At 41.0% G+C, this 26,351-nt stretch overlaps 1 protein-coding gene across 3 annotated transcripts in view; it reads left to right on the top strand.

Moving 5' to 3' along the window:
• faf1 (Fas (TNFRSF6) associated factor 1) overlaps window positions 1-26,351 on the top strand; it is a 74,972-nt gene that overhangs the window by 23,053 nt on the left and 25,568 nt on the right. For 2 of the 3 annotated variants that reach the window (XM_072681659.1, XM_072681661.1), the window contains 6 exons: window positions 6,531-6,639; window positions 13,091-13,177; window positions 20,682-20,777; window positions 22,145-22,268; window positions 22,405-22,468; window positions 22,946-23,027. In XM_072681659.1, the coding sequence (XP_072537760.1) occupies window positions 6,531-6,639; window positions 13,091-13,177; window positions 20,682-20,777; window positions 22,145-22,268; window positions 22,405-22,468; window positions 22,946-23,027 (562 nt within the window). The remainder of the gene's footprint in view (window positions 1-6,530; window positions 6,640-13,090; window positions 13,178-20,681; window positions 20,778-22,144; window positions 22,269-22,404; window positions 22,469-22,945; window positions 23,028-26,351) is intronic. The other variant, XM_072681662.1, reaches the window with a different exon arrangement.

Genomic DNA, 26,351 nt, shown 5'->3' with positions numbered 1-26,351 from the left:
TATGAGCATGATACAGCTTTTGTTAACATTTATTTAAATGACAAGCATGCAAATATAAAGGATATAAAAAGGATTTTAAAATCACATTTCCCAGTAATTATCAGATTGTCTGACCGATTTCACAGATTAAATCACAAATAATGCTGACACATGCCCCACAACCTCTCAGACCTGACCATGTGATGTTTTCTTTTTTTTTTTTTTCTTTTGACACATGTATCAGCTGTGTAGACTTTTCTAGGGATGGGTTTTGCAATTACTTTTGCTATTTAGATTTGTAATGCAAAAGTTTTGATGAACGAATGCAATAACTAATAGCACCTTAATGTGCTGAAAAGTGTTAAATGAAGGAACATTGCATTTTTTTGTCACTTATCTTACGCAGTTCACAACATTGGACAATTACAAAATAAGAATTTCTAAAAATAAAAAACAAGCATATTGAATTGACTCATGATAATGAACTTATCTTATTTATATATATATATATATATATATATATATATATATATATATATATATATATATATATATATATAAAACAATGTTCGTTATATGTATTTGAGTTGAATAATTCTTGTTTAGTTGCCACATTTTAGGAGGTTTTAGGAGATTACTATTTTTCCAGTTTGTTGCAGATCAAAAAATGAAATTGTACTTGAATATAAACACAGCAGAAAGAGCTGTGGAGTTTAGAGGACAGGTAGTGCTACATGCTTCTATCCATACTTTAGTGCTTGGGCAAGCTAAAAATAGTTTGTTTGTTAGTTTAAAATATATTAACAAATAAACAATTAGCCAATACATTGTACAGAAATGTTAATGGATACCATATTGAAAATTGACAAAGTTAACCCATGAAAGTGAACCACGGGTAATGATTTTTTTTTTTTTTCAAATATGTGTAGCGCTTTTTACAACTGACAATAGTAAAAAAAGCAGCCTTTCAAGAATCAGTGATGGGACAGGAGATCAACAAAACTAAAACCAGCATAATTATCCGCATAAAAATATCTGCATCACAATCTATAGTTAATCAAGAAGAATGAGGTAGTGACAATTTTCCTTCCTTTTAAAGTAGCATGAGTAGTTTGTGAGAAGGAGGTCAGTTTGTTTTGTGTGTACGTGTGTATGTGTGTAATTATCTGTGTTGATTAGAGCTGCTGTTAGTCCCAGCGGGAGGCGATGGGGATGTAACGACATGTGGCTATGTGTAAACTGGTGTCTCTGTCGACTTGTGTGGACACTGTACTCCGACGTGTGAACAGACACGAGAAGAAAAGTTAATAATGGGCTCTAACCTAATGTTGTGATAATCACATTCTGCTCAAAACATGTCAACGATTTGCTGCTCACATGTTCTCTCTCCACTGTCAGGCGTTATGCATTTTAATCGTTTCGTTTGGTGCCTTGAATCAGAATTTTTAAGGAGGATTTTTTTATTGCTTCTTAGACACATTTTAGGTTGTGTTTGGTAGTTACCCTTTCTGAAAACTAGGTATAGTTGAGCAGATGGCTATTTTGCCATTAGACTGTTTCATTCTTGGGCAGATGTTTTGGGGTATAAGACTCTTGAGGGATCGGAGTCTCACTTTAAATGGCACACTTTCCAGTGACCACAACCTTGTGGATCTCCGATGTCAAAGCTTCATTATCTCCTAGGTGCTATTTTAGTGGCGTCAGGATGGGGTGCTCAAACATATGGAGAGAGTGAGGGAGGGATGGAGGCAGGGAGTGTGTGAGAGAGAGAGAGTTGGGTGTGCAGTGACCCCATTGTCACCAATAACTGTGTTGCCTTGCAGTGCAGTGAGGAGGAGACCTCCAGCAGAGTGAGCAGGCAAGCTGTTAGCTGCCATTATAAATAACTGTCACACCCAGATAGAGAAGGAGAGCTGTTCCTCCGGAGCTGTGAAAGAGCTTTGCCCTTGCTGCCTCGCCGGAGCAGCACCTGCGACTGTGGACACAAACTGAACATCATTGGAGCATCTAGTCTCGTGCAAAGCGAGTGCAAAAAAGTTATTGTTGGCCATTTCTCCATCATTTTTCATTTTCAGCTTGCAGTAACTTGTGATAATCAGGTAGGATGTTGTAGGCTTCACTTCCAGACAGAAGTGGAGCCCAGTCATGGACTGTAATTTTGTTTAATTTGAGCATCTTTCTTCTGAATGCTTTATAGTCCAGGACGATGATGTCTGGCTCTTGATATAGTGCTCCAAAATAGTTAATAAAACCAGCCTGTATCAGCTGGCCAGTTGTAAATAGGTCAGTAAAATGGTAGCCTGATGGTAGCTGATTAGCAGTGACTATTAAATACAGACTTCAAACTTTTGCAGTCTTTCCCTTTTTTTTTTAATTACTGCTTGGCTGATTTAATTGGCCTTTGTAGTGTTGGGCAATTAATCAAGAATGAATCAAAATCGACTTTGTTACCTCTAATTGATGGAAACTTGCCCATGTTGATTTGTTTTTAGTTTTTTTTTTTCAAAAAATTCTTTCTCCACTGTGTGTTCATGTATTGTCCCCTTAAAACATGGTACCATGTCTCCACCCTGTCCAGTCTGCGACATGGAAGCAGCATAGAGTAAACTGAGCAACTCAAGCAACCTTTATAATCTTCTTTTATTAATCATAAGCAAGCTAAAATATTCAGTTAATCGTGATCTTAACAGTTAATTGTGGGTTATATTGTCCATCACTAGGCCTATGTTGGGGATTTAATGTTATCAGTATCTGCAAACATCACAGAGAAAGCACTCATTTTATGTAGGAATAAACAGGCAGTTTATTAATAATATCGTTACATAAACCTGTTGGAGTCAGCTTTTCATTTTTGACCAAGTAACTTTATATAAACCTATTTTAGCAGTTATTATAGTCTCCTTTAAAGTAGCATCATGTGAGCGTCATCCTCTTACAGCTGGGAAGTGTAATTAACTTTCACTCATCTACTGTAAATACAAATTGTGCTATGACCGTCCCCTTTGCACATGCATTTGTTGGGCAAGCTGAGAGATAAAGAATCAGACAACCCTTCTAATGAATGCATTCAGCTACTTTCAGTTGCACCCATTGCTAACACAGATGTGCAAATGTGCGCACACACAGCTTGTCTAGTCCCTGTAGAGAAGCATTACCAAAAGAATAGAATAGGGCTCTCCTGGAGCAGATAAACATGAACCTGTTGGCACCATGCCTAATGCCAGACGTGGGCTAGAGGGGTATACCCCCCCCCCCCCTCTCGGCATTGAGCTGTGGAGCAGTGGAACTGTGTGGTGCTCCATACAATACTTTTAGGATGAGGTGGGGTGATGATCATCTAACATCCTGACCTCACTAATGCTCTTGTCACTGAATGCAATCTAGAAGAAAACCTTTCCCGGACAGTAGAGACAGTTACTCCAACAAATGCAGAAAAAGCAGGATCATTTTTTTATATCCTTGATTTTAGAATCCTACAAAATCTACATTTAGGGGCAGTGGTGGCTCAGCGGTTAGAGCGCCGAGATATCGATAACAGGGTTGTGGGTTCGATTCCCGGGCTCGGCAAGCTGCCACTGTTGGGCCCTTGAGCAAGGCCCTTTACCCTCTCTGCTCCCCGGGCGCTGGAGTTGGCTGCCCACCGCTCTGGGTGTGTGTGTGTGTACTCACTGCCCCTAACACATGTGTGTGTGTGTGAGTGTGTGTTCACTACCAGATGGGTTAAATGCGGAGGACACATTTCGCTGTACAGTCCACACTGTACAGTGACAAATACGTGCACCTTTACCTTTACCTTTATTTGTCCCAATACTTTTGTCCATACAGTGCATTCATCATTAGAGCCATATTAACAGAATGGTTTGATGAATTATATTATGCTTGCACAATTTGCTTAGTGTAGTCAATATGTCAGACTTACTTGTGCTTGATGTTCCCTATATTACACAATACCTTTGAATTAGGATGAGGAAGGATCTGCTCTGTGGTGCTACAAGGAAATCTAATTGACTACTGCATCATATAAAGATCAGCATTCTCAGAGCTCTTCTTCCATAGACCGCAGGTGGTGCAGCTGAAGCTCGAATCCAGTAATCCAGTAGTTGATTGCTCCTCTGCACTAACAAACAGTGCTGCACACTTGGACAGCACAATGGAAGTGAATGAAATTCGTTGGAAATTACAGCCCAGTAAGCATTTTACGATGAGTTCGAATTTGTTTGCTAATATGACTTTTCTCTCTACTGGCTGGGTGATGTGTGTATAGCAGAAAGTGTTTTTAAATTGCGTGTGCAAAAAATGAGGCCGTGCGAGTTAGCCGTTACTCTTTCAGCTCGCTGTTTTTAGTTCATAATCACGAATGAGGTCTCACTGTTATAATTGGGAGCAGGCTGTGAAAATGGGACATTACTTAACAAATAAAAGCCACTGTAGGCAATTACCGCAAAGCACACCTCAGCCCGCCGTCACCAAACAGATTAATCAAACATATCCTCACATCTCTGAGCCTGCTCATTTCTCTCCTCTGTTTGAATGCAAATAAAGCGCCGGCTGTGGAGCTTTCAGGAGAGACTCTGTCCAAGGTAGTTACAGAAATCCATGATGAGCCAAGCATAATACACACACCCACTCACCCACTCGCTCTTAACACACGCTCGCTCTCTCTCTCTCTCCGTTATATAGCATGGAGTTACCCAGGCCGTTAATCTCCAGCATAAATAATGGAGACTGATGAATAATTTAAAACAAATCATCTATTTCTGTAGCTTCCAGAAGATGTGTGTGTTTTCAGGTTATTTTAATTTGAACTCCAGATTTTTCAAACACAAATGAGTCATTGCACATTTGGTATTTATCTCATCTTCTGACTCTGATCTCCTCTGAGATACAGAGGCCTGAGGAATCTGGCGGTCTGGCATGGAATAAAAGAAAAACAGTTTAAACCAACAGCAGTTAGTATGCCGAGTTGTCCTATCAAAACAATTCATTAAAACATTTCTAGTATCAGGGTGGTGGGGGTGGTGTAAAAAAAAAAAAAAGGAAGTAGGAAATAAGCACCCATGTATGTTTGTTTTTATGTAATTGTGGCTGGATTAGGATTGTGTGTGTGTGTATGGGTGTGCTTTATAAAGGGGAAATGAGAGACGTGGGGACTTTAATAAGGTCTGTTTCTGAGTACCGTGCTCAGGGACGCTAAGGGAGGCTGTGGGCTTATCTCTGAATGAAACCAATCTGTTGAGACTGCTCCTCATTTACACCATGATTTGTTTTCTGTCCATAACAGCCAGTGACATTTTATTTCTAGCACCTTGTGCGTGTGAGTGAGGGGGCTGCCTGCTGTGGTAGGGGTTGGAAGTGTGTGTGTGTGATTGGAGGGAGGTCAGGACCAGGTGCTGATGGGAGCTGAACTTTGTTAAGCCAGCATGGATAAACCTGCTGCTGCAGTTGGGGTTGGGAAAAGACAACTTCACGTAATGTCCTCTATACCAAGTGCTTTGTTTTCTCACTTTATACTTTATACTAACTCTCCTACATATCCTAGACACTTTTTAGTAAAAAATGTCCTCTGCAAAAATAGCATATTGTTTACATGTGCTTGGATTGACATCTGTCTAAAACATTTCTGTAAAAGTATTTCATTATTATTCATATGTTTTCTAAGGATAATTTTTATTTATTTATATATTTTTGGCCTGTATACAAAAACTGCCCACCCTCATTTCTGACTCTTTGGCCTTGCTGTCTTTTCCCAGCCTCTGCATCATCACATATGCATTCGCTCTTCCGACTGCGCCAATTTCCAATCTTCCCTGCTAGCTACAACAAACATTACATTTACATATTGATTCCGCAGTTTTAGTCAATGTAAATATGCTGTCATTACAGTAAATGTGGGCTTCTGTTAACATAAGCTTGTCCAAAGCTCCACAGATTAAGGCAGCGGTTGCATAATTAATGTGTGTACTGCGCATTAATTCCTGACTCTCCCCTTCCTAGCCGCTTTCGTTTGAACCATGATTAGCCGGCAGGCTCGTCTCTAAGCTGTTGATTCATATTCAAGTGCGCAAGCAGCACGTTTGCTCAAAATGCTACTTAACCTCAGCCGTTTGTTATTAGCCAAGCACTGCGTTCTCCTGTAGCCTGTACAGGAGCCCGCTTTTTGTCCCTTGTGAAATCTTGGAGGGCCTGCTAGGGACATGCTGGAGAGCTGTGGGCCCTCAGGCACTTTTGAGCACTCTTAGCCTAGTTCGATAGGAAAGTGTAGATCTCCAGATGGCCTTGGGGTGGAGATGTGTTGGGGGCATGTTGTGTCTCCTGCCCCCCACCCCCTGTTGGGCTGGGACTGGCAGGCAGCAGGCATTTGTGGTTTAGGTGGTGAGGTTGGAGGAGAGCCGTGGGGTGGCTGGGGCTTGTCTGAGCCTACAAGCTCTGGGGAGATGAAATGAAGCTCTCTTCACGGCATGGAGAGAAGTGTGTGCGAGCCCTGACTCGTCCCCAGCTTGACTTTAACCCACACTCATTTTTTTCTTTCTCTTATTGTTCCCTCTGTTTAGCAGCATCCAGCAGGAGTCATTAAATCAGAGCTACCTGCTGATCATCAGCCATCGGGAAGCGCAGAGAGAATACAGCCTCAACTTCCCTGCCACTAGAACCATACAGGAGGTGAGAAAGAAATGCATAACTGTCTGTCTGTTCGACATATGTCTACAACTCTGTCTCGTATGTTTTGTCTTTATAAAACTGACTTGATTAGGCCCCAACCAATATATCAGTTGGACAAGAGTGTTGACCAATATTAAGGTCCTGCAGAGTCATTGCTATAGGCAAAGGTTGTGTTTTATTAAGGTTAGGTTCATCAAAGAAACAGTGTACAGTCCAAAACAGATCTAAATACAGCTTGAAGCTGAGTGTCCACAATAGGTGTCCATAAGTCACGTTGCCAGTTTCTTGCACATTCTTAAAACCTGATTTTTTTGACCGAGAAAGCCATTGTATGACTTTGCTACGTTGCAAAGTTTTCGCCACGGCCTCTGAATCTCCCATGCATTGATTTTTTTTTTTTTTTTTCTTCTTTTTTTCTTCTAAATCCAAAATTGGGCTCAGGACATTCTGGCACAGTGAAATAAAACTTAGTCAGCACCAAGTCCACTAACAACAAAAAACACAGTGCTCCTGAGGGTGGGAGGCCAAAACTAAGAGGAAAGGTTATGGTTTTGAAGTATTAAAGTTTTAAATTGTGGTCCTTACATCATGGTAAATTTACAATTTGTATAATAATTACCGGTCATTTCATATCAAATGGTTTATGGTCGTATCATATTCAAAGTGAATGCAGTCTATAGTAGGCTACTGCTGTGAACACTGACTCATAAAGTAGATAGCTATGTTAACCCAACATTCCAACAGGCTATTTGGCATTAGAGCTGTTTAGAGCAGAGATAACTAGGTTTCGAACACAACACAAAAAAGTGCACTGAAGTTCTGGCACAAAGTAATCAACATGCCAAACCTATACTGTTAGAATTTGTAAAATTCTTCAGGTTAAAGGATGGGACGGTTGATAACTGACCGTAGTATCAGTCAGCAAAGTACAGTTAGACTAAAACTTGACCATTTTAAATTGCCTGCTGATGTTAACAGGCCTCGTATGTTTAACTTTATACAATCATTTTGAAGCTAAAGGGATTTAACTTCAGAATGACATTCGAGAGAGAACTTCTTGTACCGTTTCAAAAATCGGTTTGCTTGTGGAGCACAGATGGGAACAGTATGTTCGCCTACCATGTGGTCAAGAGCGCGCAAAGTCATTTCCTGATCAGCCTTTTCTCCAGTCTGGTTTTAGCTGTCCACAGTCTGCCTAAACGGCCCAAAGCTGTTTGATCACAGGGCAAATTGGCGTGTGCAAGGGACATTTGGGGGGAATGTATGTTTGTGGAGTGGGCCTGTGAGGGCCTGCTTAATTTCTTAGTGCAAAATTAAACAGTGGATTTGGGAGCAGATGAAATATTCATCAATACGTTGGAGGACTCTAGTTCTCTGTTTGCCTTTCGCTCATCACTGCGACTGCCACTGCCAGACCTGCTACTTTAGAGCAGGAGGTTTAGCACCATACCCCCACCCGGCAGCTAATCAACTCCCTTCCCTCTCACATCTGAGCTGTATGGACACCATTCTTTCATGGCTCTTCATTTAACAGACTGCAGTGCAGTATTTAAAGTTGGTGTGTGAGGAGCACAAAACCCAAGTGCCTTCGCTTCAAATACACGGCCCCACCCTCGGCTCCCTTGCATTCTCCCCAGCCTGCCCCAATAACCTGCACTCAGTGCTCAGCTAGTGCTTCCATTAATTATTCACAGCAGGTAGCGAGTTCCACGTCAAGTGTAACAAGCTCCCTACAGATTGACGGGTCTGTTTTAGCCCCCTCCTGTGCAGGGGGAGTCACGTTGGGCCTACACAGTCCTGTCGCAAAGAAACACACATCTGTGATGTTCATTTTTTTATTATTATTATTTTTAAACATTTCTTATGGAGGTTTTTAGGGTTTATTTGTATGTTGAAATGTTGAGGAGAATTTATTTTTGATGAATTTGTGAATTGACCATTTTTGATTTTTCTGAACAATAGTAATATTTTTCTCAGATACAAAATTTGTCCATTTTCCATGTGGTCAAAATGCAGTGACCTCTCTGCATTGCATTTATCTGCATTGACCACTTTAATAAGCCAGCCCTGAGCGAGCACCTTCTTCTACAGTTGCGGTAAAGCCCCTCATGCAGCCAGACTCACTCTCCCTGCTCCTAGCATCTCTTGCACCGAGCACCGCCGCCTCGATGGCGCTGGTGACCATTACAGTAATCAGGCTACTTGACAGGTTTGTAATGGTGCTAATTGAAGAGATTAAAGCGCGAGCGAGGAGTACTCCCCTTCCCCCAGCAGATGGTTTTGATGAGCACCCACTGTGAACCTTAAGTGTTTCTGCCGGGATTACAACAACTGGTGAAGGCGACGTGCCGGGAGTAATGCGGGAAAGGGGAAAAGGAGAGGAGGACCAGGCCCCACTAGCTTGGTAGGGGACCAGCAAGTGGACAAAGCTGAATCAAACGGACCACTGCTGCCTCATGCTTACTAGTCCTGAGGCATTCCAGGGTGGGTGGTTGTGGGTTTTTTTTTATTTTTATTTTTTTTTATTTTTAAAGAGCTATGTTTCAGTGCAATTGGATGTAATACTAACAATACACCACTTGTGCTTATTTGGAAGGTGTACTTTGCTTAATAGTGCTATCAGGTTAGTTATTTAGTTAGTTGTCTGGTAGTTAATTTGATAGTAATTGGAGGTTTTCAAATCAGGTTCGAGACTTGAAGAAAAGTTTGCTTTTGCTTCTTATTGATCACTAAGGGACTGAGCTTTTACTTTTCTGTAGCCTTAAGTAGGACAAAATAAATGAAAGCCTGGGAAAGAAAAGCTCAGCAGGGAGCACAATGTTCCTCTCAGACGTTTCGTAGATGTTAAAAAGTTACTAACGAGAGGGGGGGATGTTGTGTGTGTGGGTGTTTTTCTTTTTTCCCTCCTCGTTTTCTCCTCCTTACAGTCATGGCCTAAAAAAGTACCTAAAAAGGCCTGTGTGAAAAAGCAACAAAACAGCAACACGAAGCTCTCCCAATCCCCAGCTCTGCCCTCTTGCCTATTCACCACCACCCAGCCACATATGGAGGCAACCATGAGCCATCTTTTCTCTCTCTGCTATCTTTTGTCTTTGCAGAAGACCAGCCGATGCTTTTCTGCTTGTGCATATCAATAGAGTAAGAGAGAGAGAGAGTCTCAGAGTGTCCTGTTGTTTGTCTTTGCCAAAGGCTCTTGCTTTGCCTTGTGGCTCCCAGGGAACGCACCCTTTCCCTGCCTTCATTGGACCCCGGGCCCCGCGCTCTCCCTCTGATTGGCATTCCCAAACCCTAAGTGCCGGCCCGAGCTAAGCCTCAGAGCAAATGTTTGCCAGGAAAGTGGCGGCTAGAATAGGGCCGGCCGATAGGGCTCCGCCGTCCGTGACCAGACGAGCTGTCCCAGGGATTTCTCCGCCACTGCTGTTTTTCTCCCCGCAGCTGGAGAGACGAGCGGTGGAGGAAGAAAAGAAAGATGGAGAGTAAAAGAGCGTGAATGAAAGGCATCTGGTGCTGAAGAGCTTGTGACTGTTTAACGGCAACCTTTTCTTCTCTTTGATTCCTCTCCAGCCAGGGATTACCAGTACTTGGCATTTAGAGAGATTGGATCATTAATGTGTATGTGTGTGCGTGCGGGAGTGTGTGTCTGCATGTGCGTCTGTCTGAGAGTGTAATGTTTGTGTTAATTGCATGCGTCAGTGAAATGTACACTAGCTCAAAAAAAAAATCACATCTATTAAAGACAGTCATTCTAGTGCCTCATTACTGACTGCTAATGTAAAGTGTTTTAGATTTGAAGGCTTTTAAATGTAGAAGTTTCTATTATTAACCAGGGTAATATTTAACGCTTAAAGTTCATGTTTATTGGCTTTCCGTAACGCTTTTGGGCTTTTTTAGGGGGGGATTTCTCACATTCTATTAATACATAAAGATAACATGCAGCTTTCGTAGTGTGTCTGTATGTATACCAGAAGTTTATTGTATGTAGGGCTCCAACTTATTGTCTCTGTCAAAGAAGCCAGTGCACTATTATCTAGCCATGCTGTAGATCTGTCGAAACATGCAGTTTGGCTTCTGTCAGTAAGGGGGCAGCAAAAGACAGGACGGGATGTCATTTGAGTGGAGCGTGAATGTGTATAGCTTTTCTATAACACTTTATTATCAAAGATTTCTGTGAAAAGGTAATCTGTCCATTTCTCTACTGTGTATGTTGAATGTACCCTTTATGTTGATCAGCTATTATGTGATAACGTTTATACATTTTTAATACAATTTTAATGGTCTTAAATAAATGTGAACATATAAAAATGTAGAGCACAAATCCCTGCTGTTGCATGCAGTGTGAAGAGGGAATTTTCTTGATGGCAGCTGAAATGTCTTTATCCAGGAGATCACACAGTATTTTATGAGATAATGTCAACCTTTTTGATGTTTTCTCTCTCCCAACACAAAGCAGTTTTTCCTCCATTGCGGAAGAGTCTATTGTGACATTTAAAATGAAATGTCATCGGAAGTGGAATTTAATAGGGCTGAGTCTTTTCAGTTCTGGTATAATCAGACCTCATTGTGCTCCACAAGACATGCTTTATGGCGTGATACAAATGTCAGCTGCTCAGGATATCTCCTAACTCTGTTTAATTCAAGAATCAGCAGTAAATAAATAATCCTTTGGGTTTGTTGATCATTCTCTGTGTATATATTTATGTGTGTTTATATATCGTGTGTAATGTGTGCTTTAATTTGAAGGCTCTCGTCTGGCAAAAGGTACAGAATTCCTGGCTCATGAATAGCTAATGATGACACTATTTGTGAATATAACACCGGCAGTGGGCAAATGACTGCAAATTCAGACTAGACCTATGAGAGCTTATTGACCCTGCCTTTTCAGGCCAACTTTCATGCAATATACCATCAAATTTCCAACACCGTCTCACTAATACATTTTATTGTGATATTATTTTATATGAGTTCTACTACATTTTTGTTTTCCGCATCGTTCAGGGACTTGATACACCTGTGTCCATGTTAAAGCCGACCACTAATAAAGAACTTTTCTTTGGATCTTTATCATGACTGGAATCCCTCAGCTAGTGGTAGGAAGAGTTTGGCAATATTGACAGTGGGCTAGTGCTCATAATAAGAGGCCTAGGGAAGTGAGCAGTAAAATGCCAGAGTCCCACAGAGGACCTGTGTGCTTGGACAGATAAACGCTGCTGCCAGGACCTTCGCGTTGGCATTAGTTTCTTCTTTCTCTTGGGCTGCGCTGCCCCCTGACCCCAAACGCTTCATTACAGCTGAGCGTGGGTGTTTACGGCTGCCTACCGGTCAGGCCTGGGCAGCCAAATCCCTGTAGCCCTCTGGTCAAACACAGATATTACACTCTGTAATAACACTGGCCAACCCGGCTGACCTCTGCTCACTTCATAAAGCATAGCGCACAGTCAAGTGTGTGGGCTGGTGGATGTTTGAGTGTGTGCAGTGGGGCAGGCTTTGACTTGAGATGCTGCACTGAATATTAGAGTCCCCCCCCCCCCCTTTTTTTTTTTTTCCTCTATGTACCTGACCAAAACATTCAGGACAGTGCCTTTGGGCATACACACTTTGCATTAAATGGCAGTCCCTCTTGGTTGTCTCTTGCTGTGGCCTTGGATTTCCTACCCACAATCGCCGAGCTAGTTACAGCCTGTCCTGCATTACAGTGTTATGCAGCTAAAAACATATTTTTGGGTTAATCCCGGGTATGTAAATGTTTATAGAGGGATCTGCCGTTTTCCTCTCGGCACCAGCACCTCAGCTACTGGTTCATATCCTTTGTTTTTCTAGCCTTCATGTGGCCATAGTTTCTGCCTCCATGGGCACAAGTCCTTGGTCTGGCTGAGGGTCCATGTCCACTCGGTGTGCCTGCTGTGGGATTTGGCCGTGTGCGGGGAAGGCTTTTCAGCACAATGGCCAGTTTGCTCTGCTTCTGTATCTAGCGCCGCAGGGTAGCACATTCTGCGAGGGTAATGCACAAGAATCTGCGCCCGTCCAGCTCCGAGCGACACCCACTTTGATCACAGTCACCCTCCACTCATCAGCCTGGCATTGGGTTTTAAATCAACAGTGGTGTTGGGACGAGGGCAGACGCGAACTGTTTAAAAGCACGGAATGTTATTAAGTGCAGATACACGGCAGCTGAAAGGCCGAAGAGAAATACTGTCCATTGGGCTGTTGGCGTTGGGCATTAAACAAGGTATCCAAGGAATGTCTCGCTCTCCCTATCCCCTACCCTCCCCCCTGTTCAAGCCATCTCTCTCTGTTATGCAGACAGATAGACTGTTGTTGTGTATGTAGTAGCTAATTCAGGCAACGTAGAGTACTGCTTTAGTGAAGAGTTAAAGAATACACCAAATCGTTCTTTGATAAGTATGGTTATGCTCATTGTTCGCTGTCTTTCTCTTTTTCCATGTTTTATCAGGTGAAGAGGAACATCTCAGACTTGACAAACATCCCAGTGCGGCATCAGCAGTGGGATGGCTGGCCTGCCTCAGCATCCGATGATTCTGTACGTAATTTTCTTTCTTATCTCAGCAATAAAACGTGGGTGAAATAGCTGTTGTCTACATCCATTAAGATCATTTTTTACAAAAGCACAGAAGAACACTGTTGTCTAAAAGAGAAAGAAATGCTTTGGTATTTTTAACTATTGGTTGGACATTGGGCTTCTCCCCATTGGAGATGCTGAGGCTAATTAAGATGTCACAGATCTATTCCCCTCTGTTGTCCTCTGGTTGTGGACATTTAAGCTCATGTAGTGAGGTGTCACTGACCTTTCCCACCCTGGGCACTGCTCCCTGCCTTTCACTGTGTAGTCACACTGAAGAGGTCCTATTGCTGAACTTTGAGGAACCCCTAAACCTTTTAACTGCCCTTCCAAGACGATCAAGCATATAACACCATGGGAACATTTTTCCCGTTAATTGTGCACTTTTGTTTTGTTTTTTTGTTTGTTTTTTGTTATTTTAAGCCTGAAAAATTATGCCTTCTAGAAGAAAGATTGGTTGTTTTGACCATATTCTAGAACACATTTGTAGAGCTATTCCACACTTTTTTTAACAGGCATTGAATACTTAGTCTTGTTGATGATCTTTTTTTTCATATGTGCGTTTTAAATCTAAATTCCTGTTCTGGTTTTTATTAATGTTTTAATATATTTGTGTCCCATAGCTAAATCTTGGAAAATCTGTTTCATAGGCAGTGTAGTTGGTTTTAAATGTACTAAATGCAAGTTGATATTTCATTGCTAACATTTGCTTTAAGTTAAAATTCCATAGTGAGCGTAATAAGCTAAGCTTTTTATTGATTAATTTATTGTGTGTGTGTAAATAAATAAATAAAATATGTATGAAAATGATCAGGATTCCATAGGTGTTCCAAACTGATGAGGGATTTAAGATCTAACTAAAGACAAAGAAAATGAATGGCAGCATAATGAGCATCAAATATTTGAAGAGCCCAAAATTTTAGTACAAACCTGTTTTTCTGGACGCATCTGGATTTTAATGTTCTGCAAGTCCTACAAACACCAAGTGATTTTGTTGCAGGAAAAGCAGTTATATGTAGTTACACCTGCATTTATTTTGTTCAGTGAAACTGTGGAAAATGCTTTCATTAGTTCCAATATTGCAACATTTATGTTCTAGATTTGTGACCGAATGAACTACTTTTATTGTCTGTCCTGAGGGCTTTTGTTTTGTGTGTATTTATAGCTAGTGACCACCTTGACAATGAATACTTTTTGTTTCCTTTGGCTTGTATGTGATACCTGTTTCAGTTAACATTCGTATTGTTAAAGGCTGAGTGGAGAGGTCATCTCTTAGCAAAAAGCACAACAGGAACAAGGTCATTCAGTCTACACCCTCTCACCACAGACACTGCCCACTTCAACCTGACCACTTGAAGGGCTGAAGTGTGCTCACTCAAGACCTGAAGCCACAAGCTTGTTGTTGAGTATAGAGGGCTGCCACTCATGAATACCCTTTAGGCCACATTAAACCATTAATGCCTGCTCTTTTTCTTGGAGAGTGGTTATGTGTGGCAGGCTTGTGCTTGGCCACATAGCTGGCTCACCTTGCCTCACTGAGTAGGAGGTGATATTAAAAACATTGGCCTCTAATAATACCCCACGCACATATTGAAAGAGATGGCCATGCATTAGAGAGTGGAAAGCCCCTATATGGCAGACAGGGCTGTTTCCATGCATATCTCATTAACCCTGTCTCATCTCCCAGGATTTGTACCAATACAGAGGACAGCCAGGGCTTAGAAATACAATTACTAGGAGTCTAAATCAATGGCTGCTGGGCCTTGTCTTCAATTATCTCATATTCTTACTTACTCCTACTTTTTTATTCCCTCTCATATGGGAAATAAATGGACAAACTTATCAGTAGTCAGTGTACATTTCAGAGGCTGAGTTTGCATTTGGTTATGTTGGGGGATATTTCATGTATTCTTTTATTCTGATAGTCAGTCGAGTGAGAAGTAGGCTAGTGAGAAGTACAGCAATTCTGAGTCTGATCATATTTATATGTTATAAGTGCATTAAAGGTGGGTGGTACAGTGTACAATGCAGTAAGCACTCCTGTCTGGAACAGGATATGGGGAATGGGGCAACCCCCCCCTAGAAATCTACTGCGTCAGCGTATTGATTTAGAACTCATACATAAAGCTTGCCTTACTGTTTTGGAATGCCTGCTAATGTAACAGCAAATCCTTAGTTTCCTGTACACATGACACTACAAACTTGCGTGTTTTGGGAGTGCCCCACTATCCTTCGCCTACAGTGAAATGTGTCTGCTATGACTTTTGCCCATGGGTGCACATGTTCTGACTGTTCCAAGTCTTCATAGTACAGAATGATAAGCGATGTGTTACTGCAGTTGTTTTCTATTTTCTTAATAGTGCCATTTCTGAGCATGTTGTTTTAGGATCTGTGGTTTGTTGCTGTTCTCTATTGTCTACTGGAAGCAAATTGTATTACTCCTCATTACAAACTGTGCAGTCTTTACAGTTTTTAAAACCTTTACAGATCTATTAAGACTGTCCCTACATTGCAATTTTGGCAAGAAATAATTAAATCCTTAGTGCAGACATTTATATACAGATTATTGCGCTTTCTAGGGTTTCTGTGCTGTTGTTAGGAGGATGTGGTGTAGGGCTGCACAGGGGTTTCAATGTGCACATGAGCAGTAGTCACAGGAAGTGCAATGTCAAGTAAAGCAAATTAAGTTTTACACATCATGCCACCACTTGTTGCATGTGCAAAGTCTCGCAATGGCAGTTTTTTTGGTGTAGTGTTTGAAGAGTAAAGAAACATAAGTAAAGGGTCCACATGCACTTTTGTACATAATGTGAATCTGGTAGTCACTTATATTAAATTTCATGAATGGATCAATAGAAATGCTCCAAAATGACTTGGAATAAAACATTTTCACATTGATCTCTGTTGAAAGTTAGGAAGGTTTTTTTTTTTTTTTTTTCCTCCTCCTGTAAAGTTGCCATTTTAAAGATGCAACATTTTTGCGTGACTCGTTTGCGTGTACGTCTTAAATAGTCCTTTAACTGTCACTTTCAAGTCATAGTATCTGTCTCTTTCTTCCTTCCTTCCTTCCTCTATAATATCGCTCTGTCTCTCCCTCTCGCTTTCCTTGCGGCTGATCACTTCTGACCGACAGCCTTATGAAACACCTGTGGGAATGATTGACAGTCTCTGAAACGTCCTTATTAGAGTCCTTTCCCCCATAATTGCTGACATTTATCCAGTGTTTCATGGTGTTTGCTAATGTATTACTGCGGCTGCTCTCTGAGGGGCTACGTGCCCCACGCCTCTTATGGGCTCTTCACCTCACGGACTCGAGGAGGAGGCTTATTGGGCCTGCTGGTTGCCGTAGCGACAGGGCTCAGCACTAAGCTGCCAGAGCCCTTGGTGAGATTGCTGTCTGCTGGGAGATACACACACCTCCTCACACCACCATACCACCAACCCTGCTTCTTCCGACTCTCTCCGTCGCCCCTGCAGCCTGACTTTAAGCATGCTTTACATGTCCTGCTCAGTTTGTTAGTGCTTTAGGGCAGGTTTCAAGCTAGAGTTTACAGAGCTGCCCCAGCTGCTTGCTGCTCAGCCGTTATTAGCTCAGAGGTCTGGTGATTTGCTCATTGAATGGCAGATTTGTATCGATTACAAGTTGTTGAGTGAGTCTGATCTGTTTGGCACTTGTGCTGTAATGGAAAAATCTGAATCGAGGTTGTATATGTATATCTGGTTAAAATCTCAAGTCATGCAAACTCTACAAAGAAAAGTAATTGACTTTTAATCATGCTAATTTAGAAAGAATAGACCCCATTCATGGCTTAGTGTATGTTGACTACCCTGCAGCTACATCAAGAACTGACACTTTAACAACCTGCACACCTAAGGGCTTCAACAGGTGTTTAGGGTGGGGCTTTGTCCGTTCTTTCTTTTCTCTTCCATCCCTGTTTTGTTTTTTAATTTTTGGTGTGTATTTTTTTGTTTTGAATATTTTATTTATTATTATTATTATTATTATTATTTTTTGGTTGAAGGAGCGCAGAGGCGAGGTGTCGGAGAGGCTCAGAAGCAGACACTGCAGCTGTCTGCAGCAATTATCTCACCCTCACTGCCAAAAAGAAGAAAGACAAAGTAAAAAAAAAAAGAAAAGTTAAAGAATTAGGTAGTGTGCAAGGTTTGTTTGGAGAGCAAGAGAAAGAAATCTTCTGCATGTCTCCCCGTGCAAGGGCCTTTGATGCAAGTGGTAATTAAGAGAATCCAAAAGGAGGAGAGTTGGTTCTTTGTGCACTGCTGGAGTGGGCTGTTTGGGGGGGGGTGGGCTTTGAGAGGGTTGTTTTGGGGGTGGTGGTGTGTGTGTGTGGGGGGGGTGTTAGGAGGGTGACCTCTCCCCTGTAGCCTGCGGGTCTTAAGCACACAACCAGCCAGCAGTGCTTGTCTCACAGCATCGCGGGAGGAAGGAACGGGCACTACGTGTGGAATGGGGCTCTACTTTATATGTTCTCCAGTGTCCCCAGCTCTTTCTGCCCCTGCCTCCAAATCCCCATTGTATGATGAAGTGATGAAACTTGATTTTAAACTCATATGAGGGCAGGAGAGAAATCCTGCTATTGAGAAGCCTGAGCCAGTGTTCTTCTGTTTGATTACTCTGGGAAGAGGTGGATGATCGAGCCAGGCATCCATTTGCGGCTCTGCAGTGCTCCTACTTGAAACAACAGTTTAGCAAGTAATCGAATTCTAGACGGGGATGGGGGGTGTTTTGGGGGGGGGGGGGGTTACTGAAGCTGCTAAAAACAGTAGTGTCAGTGATCTTTAGGCCGTAATGTATCCAGATTTGTAACAGTATGTCAAGCAGCACTGGTTGCTAGAGAAGGAAAATTAATCAGCTATTTATATGTATCAGACAATTTTCATCCAATATAGACATTTCTCTACTTAACTGATCCAGTGAGCCAGTCAGATCATATTTGCAAGTTTCAGGATTACTGCAGCTCTGTGCGAGGCTCGTTGGTCCCAGTATGCTGGAATGGAACTATAGAGTTTGTAAAGGTCCATAAAGGCATGGTCCATAAAGGCATGGTTGGGGAGTTTGGTGTGGATGTCCAACATTAGTGTCTGACCTCACAAGTGCTCTTTTGGACAAATGGACCAAACCTCCAAAATCTTGTAGAAAACCTTCCCAGAGGAGTGCAAGCTGTTATAGTTATAATTACAATTATACAATTATTACATTTATTACAATTGTTACAATTATAATTCCGTTGGTGGGAATGTGATGCCATAAAAGGTGTAATGTGTATATGTGTCCTGATACTTTTGTCTCTGTAGTGTATGTCTTAGTGTGATGTTGTCTTGTTGATTTAACTGACTTTAAGATGGACAGTATGACAGTTGACCAAGTTATCCAGTGATGCACTAGTCTATCCTCTCAATAACGGCTCCAAAGAATGGATCTTAAGTGTTTGAACAATAAGGCAATCCAGCTAAGTGTTTTCTCTCCAGGTGTTCCAGTGCACTTTAACCACCCTGCCTATTGCACTTCCCAGGGCCTCTCAGTACAGTAAACTTGTTTAAGTTAGCCCTGAAAGACAAGAAACACTATCTGTCATCCCCCTCAGTGTGGGCTGGGACACGTTCTGTACAGTACTGTTCAGGTCTTGGTGATGGTGCTTTTCTTTTCTGTCCTTTGACAGTGTTTACTTCAGTGCATCAGTGACTACTGGCCTTTTCTTTACGCGGTATATTTCCCCGGAAAGGCTATGGAAATATAACAGCGTATTTTTGTAGTGTTCCACATTTCTAGTGATTAAATAAGTCAGGGGCAATTGCTTTTCCTGACCTTCTGCTCATCTGTAAAGCATTTGTAGTTTCAGAAGGGTGCGTTATGTAAATCAGTTATACAGTTTTCTGGTCGGTAACTGCATAAGCCAGTAATTACAGGTCAGACTGATCCTAGATCCAGTAGTCTTTCTTGATGTAAAACACCCAATTGCTGTTGCTGTAATTACCTCCTGATTCAATAGTACCCAGCTGGTTGACGCATCTAACAATAGCACAGATTACGACCCCATACTGTTCTCCGGCCATTCTATTCTCATTTACACCAGCAGATCTGCTCTCCACCTATGGCAGACCATAGTTTTGTTTTGTTTTTTTGGGGGGGTTTGTTTTTGGGTTTGTTTTTGTCAGACCTCTCGAGTTTTACCTGCATGGCGATGATTTAGGTCTTCAGTATGGACAGATAATTGAATGGCTACCTAAAAGCTGTGCAAGCTGCATCATAACGACTCCAGGTGTAGAGCTGTGCTTAGGATCATTGTAATTAAGCCTGCTTCGTAGTTACGAAACACATACAGATAAGTTTTGAGAAAGCTGATGCAGGGACAGAAAGCGGGCAGGCGTAAGTTGATGGCAACGACAGGTGAGTATGGGTAAAGCCGATAAATGGCAGGTAAGTGTTGATGAAGCTGATGTGAGCAGGGAGAATGGAGTGTTCTGTTCTGTGGTGTTGTAGAGGTGTGAGGGGCAGGCAGGCCTTAATGAGTCCCTGTAGTGCGCAGGCCTGCTGACATTTCCACTGCAGATGGGGAGATAATGAGACATCCAGACCTGCAACCCACCCTACCATCTTTCAGCCCCAGAGCCCTACAGTGCAGCAGGCACACTAGCTTATAGAGATATTGCTCTTTAAGTCAGCAGAGATATCATACCAGTTTAACACAATCAATGAGAAGACTGATTTGAATGTACGAAAGAAACTCATGATTACAATGTTATAAATTATTGACCTCTTAAATAATTAAAAGACTGCAATTAAAATTACAGGCTTTTCTTCAGGAGGTAGTTAAGGAGAAAACTACGTCTGATCCTACTCCTGTTTAGAACAGCACTGTGTAGCACTAATTAATACTTCATAATTACTTCATAATTCAAGCACATTGTTTTTATGACCATTGATAAAAAATTGAAAAAATGATGTGAAGTGCTATGATATGGTATGTGTTCTATAAATGTGTGAAGCTGCTTGATATTTGATTGAATATATTAACTTTAAATTCCGTATGTTGTGTTTCCAAGTGTGTATTTTGTCTTAGTAAAGTAGCACTGTTTATGTCCAAGACTATCCCTTGAGAATATTGAAGTTGATCTAATCAATTGACATCCATACTTCGGTTCTCGTGACTACATGCCTTCATGATGGTCTCTTACTTAACTGAACGTTTTACAGTGAATACAGAATTAGAATAAATACATAAATAAATCTGATTGTACATTTTAAGCCATTTTAAGTATGATTTACTTTTTGGTGTTGATTGGTAGCTTGGTCAACTCACAGCCTGAATCATCCAATCATCCAGCACATTGATTACTCAGCCCCAAAGGGCCTGGTTACGTTTACATCTGTGATCGGTTATGAATGTGTCTTGGTGTCTTGGTGTTGCTGTGTAGCTGATGGCTGCGATGATGTGTTTGTGTGTAGATGACGCTGTCCTCCTCTGGGATCAGCTACCCGTGCCATCATCTGACTGTGTGCAGGAGATCCTCCCCAGCCACTACACTGGAGCCATCCGAGGAGGTACAGTGCAGTAATGCTGAGCATGCACTCAAATATATACACATTTTATTCAATACCTCTTTTGGGTTTTATGTTTGTTTTTGATTAAGTTTATAAGTTAGTATCTGCTACTTAAGTGTGGGCACCTGTAAAATATATAAGGACAAATGATTTCCTCACAAAAATGCTAATGTTTATGCAATAAGCAGTGATCTTCCATAAGAAAGGTTCTGTATTAGATGCAGTTATCCAATCCTGTGTTCAACTAATCAGCGCTTCATGTTCTGAAAAAAAAAGTGTGTGACAATTTAGACAAATATATGCAATGTTCAAACGGGCATAAAGTGCTCTTCTAGCTAGCTCACATCTGTAGTAGTTTCTCAAAGGGAATTCCTGATTTGTTACTATGTTAATGTTTGTTTTACAAGCATAAGCATGCATAAGCATGAGGGTTTTAAACTTTTCTTGGAATACACATTTTTATTCACATAAATAATGCACTTCAATGTATTTCTCTTTAATTAATGCTATCAAAGCCAGATGTATATTTTAGCAGTAACAACAGAGCATGTGATCTAATCTGATCAGTTTTTCCATTTCTTTTAATATATTGAATCTCTAGATTCAGTTGCATTTAGAGAATTCTCTAAAGGCTTCTACATAATTGAGACAATGCACTCTCATTTAATTGATTTATTATCTACTTACTGTTACAGTTTTGTTGTTATTATTGAAATTTAGCTCCTAAATAAGTAAACAGCAAGCACTGGCAACAGGTCATTTTCACTTAAATTATTCCCCTTTGTAATATTTCAAAAACATTATCTGCATCTATATTTGGAATGCATCTATCATTTCTGGACTGTCAGCTAGGAAAAAAAAATTAAGGTGTTACCCAAACCAGCTGTGCACTTCTGGCACATTTCTGATTCTGTTGTTCAGGGTCTTTTTGTGTTCATTACCAGATGTGCACTCTAGCAAAAAACGATTATTAGAAATCCTAAATTTATCAGTGACTAGGGGCTCCCAACAGTCGTTTGGGCCTGTACACAACTAGTCTATTTTTTGTTTAATGTGAACCTCACCCCCTTCAGTTGGAACATGAGTGTGTTTACTGCATGTATGGGCAATGTAACATACCACGCAGTCACAGTCGAGTTGTTCTGTGTTCACACCAGAAATCCCATGAGTTTCTGACACTTGTGGATTTTTTTTTTTTTTTTCCAGAGCAAAATTCTGATGTACGGAGGACAATTGAACAGTTAACTTTTTTCTTTCTCTCTGTCCCTAGTTTTGAACTTTAGAGGTTGAAAGAGGAATTGAAGAGTGATGGAATACGGGTTAAAGTAAATGCTTCTCATTTAAAATGATTTGTGTGTTTGTGGTAGTGCACTGACGTCCACATGGTCAGTGACAGTGAAGGTGATGACTTTGAAGATGCATCTGAATTTGGAGTAGACGAATCTGAAATCTTTGGCATGGGAAGCTCAAGTTGTCGAAAGTCACCAATGAGTAAGTGTTACAACATCCCTTTTTATCTTTCTAATTAATGCTGTGATTATTGAGTGTTGCTGTAATGCTGTAATTAATGAGTGTTCATCAAGAATTGAGAAGAGAATTAGCTGTTTCTGTATTTACTCCCTCTCAGTGCCAGAGAACAGTGAAAATGAGGGTGATGCCTTACTGCACTTTACTGGCGAGTTCTCATCAAGGTAAGTCTGCAGAAGAAGTCAACATTTAGTTTTACTTTTAGACGTTATGCAAGTCTTTGGTACAGCATGTTAAATTATAATATTAACATATTAAGAGTACCTATTATTTCTAGTAATATGTTTTATTAATTCTAAAACTCTTCTTTAATTTTGATCATTTTGTAATTTCAGACGCTTGACTGAAATTCAGTATTACCGGTACCCAATACCGATAATGTGGTAACCTACCTAAATGAGCACATTTAGTGTATTTTATTTAAGTGATTGATTGTCAGCAGTTTGCTAAAAACTAATTCAAAACATGCAGAATTAATGTTAAACAAAGCCAGACTGTATGAAACATTTGGCATTTATTTATTTATTTTCTTTAAATGTAACTAATTAGTGGCCCAAATGAATATAGTCATAAACCTGCTGATTTTTGTCATGTTATTGTCTTAACAGTATATCCATGTTGTCTCACTTTTTGCATGTCAGATATGGAGACTGCCATCCAGTCTTCTTCATCGGATCTTTGGAGGCAGCATCTCAAGAAGCCTTTTTTGGTAAAGCCAGAGATGTGAGTACACTCCTTACTATTTTTGTATATAGTAAAGAAATAAAATAAAAAAAAATAAAAAATAAAAAAAATATTTATCTAGCAGTCTAGACTCCTTTAATAACATGATGGTTGTGAACCAAGCTTGGAGTCTAGCTTCATTGTAGTACTGAAGCTTTTTCTCCCTGAACCGCAGCAAACAGAAAATAATAAAGGGAAGAGAGTTTGTATAGTCGTGTGAAGAATACCCGTCAAGTGATGACTGTGATTTGTAAGGTTTGTCAAAACGAGACAGACTCAAGTTCTGTGTTTCACAAACTTTGGGAAAAAAATCTAAATCAAGGTAGGCCTACACTTAGTCTTTTTAAACCCTAGTGCTTCGCTTCAACCTTCTAAGGTATATAAACATCTCTGACATTTTGATTGACAGTGACTCCCTCTCGTCGCTATAATTCCCCATTAAAACTTGCCTGTTTCTCTTTTGAACAGCTGAAGCTTTATTTATAGCGGCTCAGCACTGCTTCTCCCGCCGCGGCCTCCGAAGGAGGCTTGTATCAACTGACAGCTTGTGTGGATTACAGTTTTATTAGACAGGGAGGAAGCAGCAAGATGTTAGGGGGGTTTCGGAGCACGAGGGGGAGGCTTGACTGGCGCTTCGCCCGTTACCCAGCTGATCTCCTCTCCTCGTTCAAGCACGCTCAATATGGCCGCCGCTTTCTGTGAGGAAACTGTACACAGTGTCACTGAAAATAAACCCAGCGGGAAAGAATAATGCGCTGACCCTTCTTGTCTTTCTCTCTTCTCCACTTTTGCTACGCTCTTTGCTTTGCTAGCTGGGGTAAAATCCAATGGCTTACATTTAAACCTCTTAATTGATTTTTGGCCTTAGTTTTAGAGTTTGGCTTTGTCGTAGATAAGTTTTCGTACTTAACTACTGTCTTCACATCAGGAAATAACTAGGCAAGAAGTTTTGTGATGTTAATGGAAAAAACTTCCCTTAGTTGTCTTTCTAAATTTGTCTCTAAAAATTTGAATTGGATTTATTGATCAGGGAGTATTCAGATATAACTTCTGCACTCCGTACTATTCCTCTCCCATCACTTCTTTTCTCCTGACAACAAGTAATATCTTTTATCCCAGCACCCCCTCCATAAAAGACTTTGTTGAATATCTTCGTCCATCTTGTCTCCTTCGATTGCTCATTAAACGGAGTGTGTGTGTGTGTGTGTGTGTGTGTGTGTGTGTGTGTGTGTGTGTGTGTGTGTGTGTGTGTGTGTGTGTGTGTGTGTGTGTGTGTGTGTGTGTGTGCGCCCTTGCCCTGCTCTCAAAGGCCTGCAAGGCTAATCACTAAGTAAAACACTACATTTGATGAAGTGTTTCTGGAGAGGCAGAGATGCTCCCAATCCGCCCTTAATGAAAACGCTGAGGACCCTTGAGCTCAGCCATGGGGATCAGTGGTAAGACTCTGCTGTCAGGCCACCCATCAGCAGCCAGGCCTATGCCCAAATCCCCTTAACGTCCAGCTAATCACAGTAACCCCACTCTCGCTCACACACAAAGACGCACATCAAAATTCATTGCTCCTCCAGCGTATCCGTTATGCATGAGCTAGAAGGTGATTCCGCTGTAACGGTCAGAGGAAGAATGGCGAAGATGAAGAAAAAGATTCCTCCAGAAGGTTTTCTCTATAAATTTCATGCAGTGAATTATCTGTGTCTTGGCTAATTTGATTCGTCCATGATTAGAAATCTACCTAATTCAATTCAATTCAGTTAATATGTAAACTATCATTCAGAGTGGTGTGATGTGAAATAACGTGTTTGAAAATTTGCAACTCCAAATTTGGCGTTTTATAAAAAAAATATTTAATTAATTAAAATCTCCAAAATCTAAAAATACGAACTAACTTTAAGGATGATTTTGTCCTGTGATGTCCATCATGTACCTTTCTACAATGAATTCATTTTGAAAGACTGCTTTGGGTCACTACTTGATCTATAAACTGTTATTAAAAAATGTCTCTGGCATCAGCCAGCAAATTCATAACCATTTCATCCTACTGGCTTACTGTGATGTTTTTCAAAGCAATAAACTCTTTGAATGTCTGGCTCCTAATCACAGAGCATGTCAAACCATTTCGAAAGACATGGTTTAAATTTGAACTCTTTCATTATGCAGTCATTTAGAAATTTTCATTTTTAATCATTCTAGTCTAGTGTTTAATGGTCTCAGCATTTGTGCAGCCCTTCATAGTTTTGCACTCTTTGTTTTTGCCAAGCGACTTCCACCCCTATAAACTGCTAAATCCCCATCAGTCCTCTGCCTAGTTCAAAAGACGCTAGCTGATCAGCCCTGTTATTTTTGCACTGCAGTGCTTTTGTACCATCTGTTAAAGCGATTGATCAGAACGCGTGTACTCCCAGGCCGTGGGTCATGAGAGAGCAGTAATATGAACTCTTCATTTCCCACTGTTTGCTTTTCTACAGGCTGCAGAGGCTAATCGCTCCCCCCTCCATGTCCCTCGCTTTCTCTTTCTGCACCATGTTGACTGTAATTAAAAACGTCCTACAATTCAAACATCTTTTCAGCGTGCTATGCAGAGACAGATGCCTGTCAAACGAAACATATGGATTTCTGTGTGTGAGGGAGAGAGCAAGAGAAAACAAGTGCTTCTTATATTGGATATTTGGCATTTATCTTCATTGTATTGTTCCTGGTCATGTGATCTCACTCGCACTGAAGTCTTACACTGCATTGTCCAAAACAGATTCCCACTGCCATTTAGGGTAGATTCAGGGTGTCCTTTGCGACCCAGCTGAATGTGTGGTTGTAGTTGTGTAAATATGGGTTGCTTTTAATACATTTACATTTAAACACCTTTATAGCATTTAGCTGACACGGTTTTCCAGAGTGACTTAAGATTCAATCATGTTACACAGGTAAGTAGGTGAAAGTGATATTAGGAGTCTTGTATTAAGTGTAACATGGTTGTGCTTCCCTAGACGGGGAATCAAACCCTAGTCTGTGACGCTACACTGACCACTAAACAAACTTTTACAGGCCCTGTCCTCACGTATCTGCTCATATCCTTAAGAAACAAGTGTAACGGCCAAAACAGACCTAAAACAAAAAGAGAAACTAAACTCATTTTCTACCAATGTTTGTTCACACAGCGGGTCTTCAACATCTTGCTCCGATTTAAAAACGGATTTATACCAGGAATAATAAATTGTTAAATTGAAACAAATGTTGCAAAGGTGATGCTGTCTCTGATTCACACACACAACCCTGATTGGGCAAAGAAGTGGAGTTCTTGTAGTTTTTTCTAAACATAAGCGCAGGACA

This window comes from Salminus brasiliensis, chromosome 6 (genome assembly GCF_030463535.1).
Source record: "Salminus brasiliensis chromosome 6, fSalBra1.hap2, whole genome shotgun sequence".
Taxonomy (NCBI): domain Eukaryota; kingdom Metazoa; phylum Chordata; class Actinopteri; order Characiformes; family Bryconidae; genus Salminus; species Salminus brasiliensis.
The sequence above is the reverse complement of the archived record's forward strand: the minus strand, read 5'-3'. Positions and strand labels throughout refer to the sequence as shown.